General features: G+C 39.7%; 1 protein-coding gene across 1 annotated transcript; it reads left to right on the top strand.

The window, feature by feature from the left end:
• The first annotated feature begins 7,156 nt into the window (after positions 1 to 7,156).
• Positions 7,157 to 8,255, top strand: LOC107874504 (receptor kinase-like protein Xa21). The gene is made up of 4 exons (XM_047410824.1): positions 7,157 to 7,269; positions 7,512 to 7,725; positions 7,933 to 8,062; positions 8,158 to 8,255. Exons 1-4 carry the CDS (start codon positions 7,157 to 7,159, stop codon positions 8,253 to 8,255), a joined length of 555 nt encoding a protein of 184 aa, XP_047266780.1.
• The last annotated feature ends 3,833 nt before the right edge of the window (positions 8,256 to 12,088 follow it).

Raw genomic sequence — 12,088 nt, 5'->3', positions numbered from 1 at the left:
AGCTTTATTTTGGATTGCTTTGCGTACCAGTACATTTGTATTGACCTCCCTTCTCCCTCCAGGTTCTGAGGCTCAGTCTAGGGTCCAGAAAAGCAGTAGATTTTATTAGACATAGTTGCAGTGTCTAATTGGTGAGCCTTTCAGAAAATTATTATTAGATATGGTTTTGGTCTACTGGGGGCCTTTTCCCAGGTTTCCTATTGTGTTAGTGATCATGTAGTAGCGATTTCCCAGACAGTTTACAGATGTTGTTAGATGGTTTTGGGATTGTCCTTTTTTATTATTGAATTTATAGTATATTTATGACCATGGTTCTATTGTATTTAGTATTTCCGCATTATTTTTTATTATATGAACGATGTGCATGACAACCAGATACAGAAGGGCGTACCGGGCCTTTATGGTTCGGGATGCTCGTCACGGCTAGGGCCCCGGTTTGGATCGTGACAAACTTGGTATCAAAGCACGGTTTATGGTCCCAGGTTGATTGCGAAATCGCATCGGGTAGAGTCTTATTTATGGTGTGTAGTGCGCCACATTTATAAGCAGGAGGCTACTAGGCGTTTAGGAAAGTGTTTACCCTCTTTGTGATTTAGTTTGTGCTTTAGAGTCTGAGTTAGAATTGTCCCCTAATCTGTGATCTATTGTATTTCAGAAAATAGTTGTGCCTCCTCATCTTTCCAATAATCAGGATACTCAGGATGATGAAATTTGCCCCACCCATGGGATGCGGACCCGTAATAGAGAGCATACTCCAGAACTTATTCCTATTCCGGGAGTACCTCCAGTCCCGACCAGTCCTCTTTGAGCTCCAAGAACAAATGTTAATCGTCCCCTGTCTTCTTAAAGGGACATATCGAATGCAGAATTCAGATAGTCCATTCACATACTTGCACAGCTGGTAGCCGCACAGACGTAGAGGTTGAAGGATACTGGGTTTGCATCCGTTACTTCTGAGGCTACCAGGGTGGGCCAGTTTATGAGAATGAACCCGCCCAAATTTTTTGATACTAAGGTAGAAGAGGACCCTCAGGAGTTCATAGATGAAATGTAGAAGATTTTCAGGGTAATGCATATAGATCAGGTGGAAGGAGTTGAGTTAGCAGCGTACCAGCTTAAAGATGTAGCTAACCAATGGTATAATAAGTGGGAAGAGGTGAAGGGTGAGAGTGTAGAGCCTACAGTTTGGGGAGAGTTTATGGAAGCTTTTCTTGACCGATTCTTCCCTCTAGAGTTAAGGAAGCCAAAGTAGAGCAATTCATGAATCTTAAATAGGGGAAGATGAGTGTCCAGGAGTACACTCTGAAGTTTAACCAACTGCCTCGTTATGAATCAGAAGTGACAGGTAATATGTGAGCCCGGATGAAAAAATTTTCATCTAATCTTTCGAATGATCTAGCGCTTGAGTGTCAAGGGGTGATGCTAAATAGGGATATAGACTTTGCTTGGCTGTCAGTCCACATACATCAGGTGGAGAAAAAGAAAATGAAAATCGTTGAATCAAGAGAGAAGGACAGGCAGGCCAAAAGAGCTAGAACAACGGATCAAAACCCTAGTCAGCAGCAGAGTGGTAATTGGGGAAACAAATGGCAAAAGAAAAAATTTTGGGGAAAGGCACAGTCTGTAGCTAGCGCATCAGCAATCAGACCCCCAGTTGATAGATGGTCCCAGATCTTTCAGACTAATTAAGGATCCAGGGCACAGGATACCCAGTCACAGGGTAGTGTGGCTTCACAATATCGTACTTTTATATGGTGTGAGACTTGCGGTAGGAATCATCCAGGAAGGTGTCAACCGGGCTCACTGGTATGTTATTCATGTGGTCAGACGGTTCATTTCCAAAGAGATTTTCTTTCAGCTAGAAGGAGTATTGGGGGTACCAAGTCTCAGGCAAACTCTTCTACACCACCACCGCCCTAAAAGGGCGTCACTTCAGGTGCTGGGAGTGATCGCAACTGGTTGTATGCTTTGACTAACTCCCAGGAGGTGGAAGCCTCACCAGATATTGTCACTGGTGCGTTTATAATATTTTCCCTTGATGTATATGTGTTGCTTGATCTTGGGTCTACCTTATCTTATGTGACCCCGTATCTGGCTGTTGGTTTTAGGTTTGAGCCTGATGTGATTGTTGAACCTTTCTCTGTTTCCACTCTGGTGGGTGATGCTATTGTGGCTAGAAGGGTGGATTATGTTGTGTCTATTCTTAGTAGGGATACTAAGGCAGACCTCATAGAACTTGATATGGTTGCTTTTGATGCTATCCTAGAGATGGGCAGGCTCCATCGGTGTTATGCCATACTAGACTGTAGAACCCAAAAGGTTACGTTTTCTTTTCCAAATGAGCCTGGAATAGAGTGGGAAAGGCACTCTTTAGCACCATATCTTATCTTAGATCCCGTAAACTTATTTCTAAGGGTTTCTTGTATCGTCTTATTAGAGTTAAAGATTCTAATGCCGAAAGTCTTTCTCTTCAGTTTGTTCCTGTGGTAAGTGAATTCCCAGAAATTTTTCCAGATGATCTTCCAGGAATTCCACCTGATAGGGAGATAGATTTTGGCATTTATGTGTTTCTAGATACACATCCTATTTCTATTCTGCCATATAGAATGGCACCTACAGTTCTAAAGAGTTGAAAGAAAAGCTAGCAGATCTTCTAGGTAAAGGTTTCATCAGACCTAGTGTTTCTCCTTGGGGGAACCTATACTCTTCCGTCAGTTCCTATACCTGTTTGTCATAGTTTTTATTGATGGAATCTTGATTTATTCCAAAAGTAAGGAGGACCATGGAAATCACCTCTGAATTGTTCTTCAGACTCTCAAAGATCATAAGTTGTATGTGAAATTCTCCAGTGTGAATTCTGGCTAAATGCTATTGCTTTCTTAGGACATATTGTGTCTAGTGAGGGGATTCGGGTGGATCCCCAAAAGGTTGAGGCTATGAGAAAATAGCCCAGACCTATGACTCCAACCGATATTCAGAGTTTCTTGGGTTTGGCGGGTTATTACAGAAGGTTCATAAAGAGTTTTTCTTCCATAGCTGCACCACTTACTAAGTTGACTCAGAAAAAGATGACGTTTTTATGGTCTGACTCTTGTGAGAATAGTTTTGAGAAGTTGAAAGATAAGTTAACTACTGCTCCTGTTTTGACTCTTTCGGAAGGTATAGAGGGTTTTGTTGTGTATTGTGATGCATCCCGTGTGGGACTTGGCTGTGCGCTTACACAGCATGGTAAGGTAGTAGCTTATGCATCTCGGCAGCTAAAGGTGCATGAGCGGAACTACCCCACACATGATATGGAGTTAGCGGCTGTGGTTTTTGCACTTAAGATCTGGCGGTACTATTTGTACGGAGTATATGTTGATATATTCACTGACCAAAAGAGTTTATTATATGTTTTCTCACAGAAAGAATTGAACCTCAGGCAGAGGCGTTGGATGGAATTGCTAAAGGATTATGACATGAGCCTTCACTATCATCCAGGTAAGGCAAATGTTGTGGCCGACGCCCTAGTTTATTGTCTATGGGAAGCCTTTCTCATGTTGAGGAAGGGAAGGTAGGAATGGTGAAGGATATTCACCGACTTGCAAATCTTGGAGTGCGACTCTTAGATTCCGAAGATGGAGGGGTGCTTGTGCATGAGATAGCTCAATTATCCCTTTGTGCAGAAGTTAAAGAAAAGCAGGCCAAAAATCCCATCTTGATGCAAATTAAGAATGATGTGGGTCAACAAAAGGTGATGTCATTTGAGATTGGTGGTGATGGTATTTTGAGATACTAGGGTAGATTGTGTGTGCCAGATGTAGATGGTCTGAGGAAGAGAATCCTTGACGAAGCTCACACTTCAAGGTATGTTGTTCATCCAGGCTCTATAAAAATGTATCATAATCTAAAAACCATTTATTGGTGGAATAATATGAAGCGTGATGTGGCTAACTATGTTGCCAAGTGTTTGAATTATCAACAAGTTAAAGTGGAACATATCAGGCCAGGTGGTTTTTTGCAAGAGAAAGCTTTGCCTTTGTGGAAGTGGGAGATGATTAATATGGACTTCATTACAGGACTTTCGAAGTCCCGAAACCAGTATGATTCTATATGGGTAATTATAGATAGGCTGACCAAGTCATCCCACTTTCTGCCTGTCAGGACTAACTATTCGGGAGAGGATTTGCTATGTTTTTCATTGCATAAATAGTTCATTTTCATGGGGCACCTGTGTCCATCATATTCGACAGAGGTACACAGTTTTTTTCTCAGTTTTGGAGATCTTTTCAGATTGGTTTGGGTACCCAAGTGAACCTAAGCACTACTTTTCACCCTTAGACTGATGGGCAGGCTGAGCGCACCATTCAGACCTATAAGGACATGTTGAGGTCTTGTGTGATTGATTTTAAAGGTATTTGGGTGGAGAACTTGCCTCTGATAGAGTTCGCATATAATAACAGTTTCCATTCCAGTATTAAGATGGCACCATTTAAGGAATTGTATGGAAGAAAATTTAGGTCACCAATAGGGTGGTACGAAGTGGGTGAGATATTGATATTTGGGTCTGATCTTGTTCACCAGGCGATAGAAGATGTGAAACTTATTAGGGAATGACTTAAGACAGCTCAGAGTAGACAAAAATCCTATGCCGATGTTAGAAGAAGGTAGTTGGAATTGGAGGTTGGTGATTGGGTATTCCTAAAAGTTTCTCCTATGAAGTGGGTCATACGATTCGGGAAGAAAGGTAAGTTGAGTCCTCACTACATTGAACCACATCAGATTTTGAGAAGGGTAGGTGCAGTTGCATATGAGTTAGAGTTGCCTGCTAGTTCGAGTTCCGTTCATCAGGTATTCCATGTGTCCATGTTGAAGAAATGTATTGGAGACCATTCTTTAGTATTGTCGGCAGAAGAGGTCAAGGTGACGGACTCCTTGTCTTATGAATAAGATCCTGTAGCAATCATGGATCGCTAAGTTCAAAAATTGAGGAGCAAAGAGATAGCCTCAGTTAAAGTGTTGTGGAGGAATCAGAATATTAAAGAGGCAACTTGGGAATCTGAAGATGACATGCGAGCTATATACCCAAGCTTGTTTGATCCGGCGAATGATGAAATGGAAGGTACAATTCTTATCCTATGTTTTCTTTCCTATGCCTTAGTATGCTTACAATCGTGCTTACCTATGTTCCGCGTAATCCCGTATACTTACAATTGTGCTTGCCTATGTTCCGCATAATCATTCGGGGATGAATGATCCCAAGGAGGGGATAATGTAACACCCCGTAGAAACTCGTGCATGTATTGGCTCTTGGTAGCAAGCTTAGTAAGTTAAGACTAGAAATTTTTTCTAAGTGTCAAAGAGACTGTCTCATTTTTAACTGTTAATCTTCGGAGATTTTATTTTCAATCCTCCCGACCTCCAATTTTAGATTTTCTTATTGCGTTACGATGGGGCAAAATTGTAGTAGGTCTCGGGTAAGTTTCGGAATTTTTTGACGAGCCTAAGGGCAAGTTTGGTGTTAAATTCCAGTAGCTCAGGGCGATCTGGGGGTACCACCTGGGTTACCCCGCTGCTGTAAGCGGGGCGCCCCCAGGTCCTTGCGCCGCTATAGGCAGGGCGATGCCCTGGGTACTCCGGTGTTCCAGGCAAGGCGCCGCCCTAGGTATCTCCCCTGGCCAAATTTCAGCACCCTATTTCATCTCATTAAGGGTAACATGGTACTTCTCCAACCCGTTATCATCTCTAACACGGGATTTAATCCCAAGAACACCAAAGTAAGTGTATTTTCATTAAAATCTCTCAAGAAACTTCATTAGTGTTTCAAACTAAAAATTCTAATAGCTCAAGATTCAACCGTGAGTTCCAGAAGATAATTAGAGATTTGGAATCCCCAATCCAGTAGAGATTTCGCAGACGGTTTCTAGATATTGTTAGATGGTTTTGGGATTGTCCTTTTCTATTATCAAATTTATAGTAGATTTAGGACCATGGTTCCGTTGTATTTAGTATTTCCTCATTCCTTTTTGTTATACGAACGATGTGCATGATAACTAGGTACAGAAGGGCGTACCGGGACTTTATGGTTCGAGATGCTCGTCACGGCTAGGGCCTGGTTCGGGTCATGACAAACTTTGTATCAAAGCACGGTTCATGGTCCCAGGGTGTCTGCGAAATCACGTTGGGTAGAGTCTTGTTTATGGGTGTATAGCGCGCCACACTTATAAGTAGAAGGCTACTAGGCATTTAGGAAAGTGTTTCCTCTCTTTGTGATTTAGTTCGTGCTTTAAAGTCTGAGTTAGAATTGTCCCCAAATCTGTGATCTATTGTATTTCAGAAAACAGCCATGCCTCCTCGTCGTTCCAACAATCATGATACTCAGGATGATGAAGTCCGCCCTACCCATGGGATGCGGACCCGTAATAGAGTGCACACTCCAGAACCTGTTACTACTCCGGGAGTGCCTCCAGTCCCTACCAGTCCTCCTTGAGCTCCAAGAACAAATGTTAATTATCCTCGGTCTTCTCAAAGGGACATATCGAATGCAGAATTCAGATAGTCCATTCACATACTTGCACAACTGGTAGCCGCACAAACTCAGAGGTCGGAGGATACTAGGTTTGCACCCGTTACTTTTGAGGCTACCAGGGTGGGCAGTTCATGACAATGAACGCGCCCAAATTTTCTGGGACTAAGGTAGAAGAGGACCCCCATTAGTTCATAGGTTAAATGGAGAAGATTTTCAGGGTAATACATGTGGATCAGGTGGAAGGAGTTGAGTTAGCAGCGTACCAACTTTGTAGATCATAAATGTAAACTGCAGCATTTGGGTGAAATTTACTTGGGTCAAAATCAACTTTCAGGATCTCTTCCTAATCGTTTAGGAAATATTACTTCCCTTAGGTAGATACATCTCGGTTCCAACAAATTGAGTTCCAATATACCACCAAGCTTAGGCAACCTTCAAGATCCAGTGGTTCTTGACTTATCATCAAACAACATCGTAGGTTCTTTACCTCCAGAAATAGGAAATCTAAAGGCTGCGACACTGATAGATCTGTCAATGAATCAATTTTCAAATAGAATTCCAGGAGAAATTGGAGGACTGTAGAATTTGGAAAACCTTACTTTGAGACACAACAAGTTGCAAGGAGCTATACCTGACTCAATGAGCAACATGGTAGGTTTGGAATTCCTAGACCTTTCTCATAACAATATATCTGGAATCATTCCTAAGTCTTTGGAGAAACTTCAAAAAATGAAGTATTTCAATGTTCCTGTCAACAAATTGTATGGTGAAATACCCTCAGGGGTCCTTTCCAGAACGTCTCGAGTCAGTTTTTCATCCACAATGAAGCATTGTGTGGTTCTTCAAGATTTAGTGTCCCAACATGCCCCACTTCATCAAAGCACAAATCAAATAGGAAAAAATTGCACTAGTATTTGTTCCAATCACCTTGGTGTTTTTTTGGATAAGGCATGAATAGGTAAGAGAGATCCTCCACAAGCTGAGTCATTGTCTGCCATAATAGAGAAAGAATTTCATACTATGAATTGCTCCAAGCAACTGATGCGCTTAGCGAGAGTAATCTGATTGGTTCCGAAAGTTTTGGCTGTGTCTACAAAGGCGTTCTCAGAAGTGAAACTTCCATTGTTATTAAAGTGTTCAATCTTCAACTAGGTGCGGCATTCAAGAGCTTTGATACGGAATGTGAAGTTTTGCACCGCCTTCGCCATAGGAATCTCGTAAAAGTCATTACTAGCTGTTCCAACCTTGATTTTAAGGCTTTAGTGCTCTAGTATATGCCTAATGGGAGCCTTGAGAAGTATGTGTATTTGCACAACTACTTCTTAGACATCATGCAAAGGCCAAGCATAATGATAGATGTGGCATGTGCATTGGAATATCTGCACCATGGGTGCTCGTCGCCTGTGATTCACTGTGATCTGTAGCCGAGTAATGTCTTTCTGGATGAGGATATGGTTTCCCACCTAAGCAACTTTGGTATTTCAAAACTGCTTGGTGACGATGAAAGTGAATTATACACTAAAACCTTAGCATCATTGGGTTATATTGCTCCAGGTACGTCTCTTGATTTTGCTTTGAACATTTCTTTTCCCTTTCTTTTTTCCCCCCAAGTTATCGTGTTACATCTTTAAATAATTGTTTGATTGTAGAGTATGGACAAGATGGATTGGTGTCTACTAAATGTGATCTGTATAGTTATGGAATCATGTTGCTGGAAACGTTTACTAGGAGAAAGCCTAGTGAGTAATTAGGTCTGACTTAAGGTCACCAGAAACCTGGTGACCTAGTGACTCACTATGCTTATTATCTGACTTAAGGTCACCAGAAACCGAGACCTTTTCCCGGCCATACCAAGCCTGTATATTTAATGTACAGTTAGTTAAATTAGGTCCAGGGGTCTGCCTCCTGTTAATCTTCCACCTTCTTTTCGAGTAACGTCTCACAGTTTGCTTTTGAAAGCTATCATGTTGGAACATATCCGAGCGCTCTTGGTACAGGTTATGGTGTAAGCGACATTACATGCAGTCCCAATACGCTAAGAAATATACCAATTATGTTGTGAAAGATGGACCATTTAGCACTAGTGCTGAGAGGAACATTATAAGTAATCAGAGTCTGCGCGAAATTATCTTAGTGCAATAAAAAGTAAAAATCATTTTTCAAATTCAGTTCAAGATTCATACATAATCGATCATGCATCAAGAATTTTCTCCTTTCTCCTTTCCAATTGCATCGTTTTGTTCTTAAAGCGTCGAACTCCATTAGCAAGAAACTAATACTTTAGCACAATTTAGCATATTGAGCTTAGCGTATGCTATAACTATATAAGTAATCAGTATCTACAGGACAACAATAAGATTGTTACAGATCGAAGAAAAGGCGGCGAGTCAGGTCTAAAAATGCATCCTTTGCCCATTTTATGGGAGTATCACCTACTAGTTCTTCAAATTCTGGAGATAAAAATCCTGGAAACAATGGAACTCGTGCATCAACACTAAAGTATAATGTTATGATGCGTAGTATGTTTTTCATCAGTGCCTAAGTAATAATATTATGATGCATTGTATGTTGTTTGTACTTTAGTCTTTAGGACACATTGTGCACCCAGAAACTACTGCATCAACACTCAAGTATAATGAGTTTCATTCTCTATCTTCTCGTCAACAAAAAAAAAAATTATCCTAAAAAAAATGAGTAGAGGATTTCTTTTGCTACCATTATTATGGTTGATGTTAGAGTTTGTGACTTGTATTTCGTTGATCTGGCCCTGAAAAGTTCATGGTGCGACCCAGTTTTGTGATTTTTTGTGGGGTCTGTGGTGGTAGCATAGGGATTGGCCCTACGATTTATTTTGTACGCACGTATTATAAGTGCGATTTAGTGGGTCATTTTTGGATGTTTTTAAATACGTCTTTCTCCTCATTATATTCTTCATCCATCATAGTGAAATTTCTCTGCCTCTGCCCGTGGTTTTTTCCCGCAAGGATTTCCACGTAAATCTATGTGTCTTCTTCTTAATTTCTTTTGCTTTGTGGTATTGCTTATTCAGTTCGATTATAATTGTTGACATTAACACAAACTAAGCTATATACTTTTCTCCAACATGGCTCTTGCAGTGCGAGGAGTATTTTGCTCGCTGAGTTAGGGAACCAAGTAAGTGAAGAGTCAAATGACATCAGTTGTTATAAAGAAATGTGGTGTACTATTTAAGAATATAAATTAATTAAAATATCTCTAAATGAGAGTAAAATTTAAAATATCTCTAAATGAGAGTAAAATTTAGCGTTAAGGGTCGTTGTGGATGAACATGATCCCCCCCATAATCAAAGATCTTGGATTTGCACCCTGAATTTGAAAATAATCTTGGTAGAAAGTGCTTCCAGTTTAATGGGTCTTACGCGATAGGAATTCGGATTAGGGATGAGAGGGTACCTAGTTCGAAAATAAAATGTGGGAGAAGAATATTCATTATAAAGTTAAGGTTAAATTAGTTGTTATTGAAACACACAGGAATAAACAATACCACAAAACAAAAGAATACAAGAACACATAGATTTTATGTGGAAACTCTTGACGGAAAAAACCACTGGCAGAGGAGGAGAAAATTCACTATAATGGAGAGGAATATAATGAAGAGACGAACGTCGTAATGACGTATATAAAATGTCCAAAAACAACCAACTAAATCGCACTTATATAATACGTGCGTACAAATAAATCTTAAGCCCAAAAACAGACCCCCAAAAAATCTTAAATATTGGTCGCACCACGATCTTTTTAGGGCCAAATCAACAAAATTTGGGTCACAAACTCTAACATTAGACATAAGCTTCAAGATAAAGACAAGTTAGACAAGTGGCCATTCATTGCAATGCAAAAAGAATCTCCTAGCTTGTTCACCACTTACACTTTAAATTTGTAGCCAACGCCCCACATATTTAGAAGACAACTAGTAGCGTCTAGTCATCTAAGAATTATTGTCTCGATAATTAGTTTTCCAATTTTTCATGTTCGATTGGTTAGAAATTTTAAAAAATAGAAAAAAGGCTCAAATATATCATTGAATTATTAAAAATGGCTTATTTGTGTCATCGGTTAAAAGTTTGGCTTTTTCATCTCATCACCGTTACAAAGTCGCTCATCCATGTCATTAATTTTTAATGGCAGGTTTCAGAAATAGTTTTGCCATGCGGCCTTTTATTAGAGGTCTATGTTATTTATTAAAATAAGGTAAAAGGTTCAAATATGTCATTGATCTATCTAAATGGCTCATTTATGTCATCAGTTGCAAGTTCGGTTCATTCATGTCATCGCCGTTATAAAACTAACTCATCCATGCAATCACTTTTAATGGTGGATTTTTAAAAACTGTTTTGTCACGGAATCTTTTATTAGAGGTCCACGTCATTAATTAAAATAAATCAGTATTAATTTCAAAATATCTGAAATTAATTAGTTAGTATCAAAGCACAAAGATCTTGCATTCACATGGGATATGGAGAAGGATCGCCCCCAGGTATTGTCACACAGCCAACCTACCCGACACAAATAGCAATGACTGATTCTACGACTGAACTCGTGACCTATAGGTCATGTTGCTCCAAAAGCTTACATGATGATAAGTGAAAAAAAAAAGATAATTTGCATTATCTTTTTACATTCTTTTTTCAATACAGTACCGATATGAAACTCTAATGAAGCAGAAAATCAGGCAACATTCTTCAAGATTTTCCAAATCAACCAATTAAGACTAGAAAAAATTTTAATTAGACCCATCAATGTTAAGTTCTAATTTCTCAAGTTATGATTACAAAACATCATGTATTTTGCACTGTATCCGAGTCCTTTTCGCGGCCATACCAAGCCCGTAAATTTAACAATGGATAGTTAAATTAGCTCCAGGTATGCCTCCTGTTCTGTTCGAGTAGTGTCTCACAGTCCCTTTTTGGTACAGTTGATGGTGTGAGAGACAAGTTTAAAAATGCATTCTTTGCTCTTCGGGGCCCTTTGCCATATTATCAGACTAACTCTAGGCTGACCCCTTTGCTCACTTTATTGGAAGATCACCTACTACTACTTCAGTTTCTGGAGATAAACTCCTCGAAACGATGATGTTGATGAAGAAACTGGAAATAACGTTGATGATTTGGAAGATCCATCTCTTGCAGAAATTGTGATGGATCAGGAAGAGCTAAGTGACCATTATTATGTAGTGGAGTACCAATCATTTCTTATTTCTCCGCAAGCCGGATAGTTTTGTTTTTCATTTGAGTCAAGTAACAAAGTAATACTTTTATGGTACATTGTTAGTCCTCCCAACACTAGTGCTAAATGGTCCATCTTTCACAACATAATTGATATATGGCTGTTGCGGAAAGATTGTGGGTTAACTAGAATACAATCACACAAAAAAAAAAAATAGAAAAAGAAAAATAAAACAAGTTTTTTTCCGACTTGCGAGGATAAGTCTTGTTTTCGTTCTGTAGAATGAATGTTAAAAGCAGGATGCTCAGAATCGTACGATCCAATACGATCATAATTAAAGAATGGGATGAACGGGATGACCTATTTCAAGATCAG

The sequence above is a fragment of the Capsicum annuum genome, chromosome 4 (assembly GCF_002878395.1).
Source record: "Capsicum annuum cultivar UCD-10X-F1 chromosome 4, UCD10Xv1.1, whole genome shotgun sequence".
Taxonomy (NCBI): Eukaryota; Viridiplantae; Streptophyta; class Magnoliopsida; order Solanales; family Solanaceae; genus Capsicum; species Capsicum annuum.
Note: the sequence above shows the minus strand (reverse complement) of the source record. Positions and strands in the feature narration are given on the sequence as shown.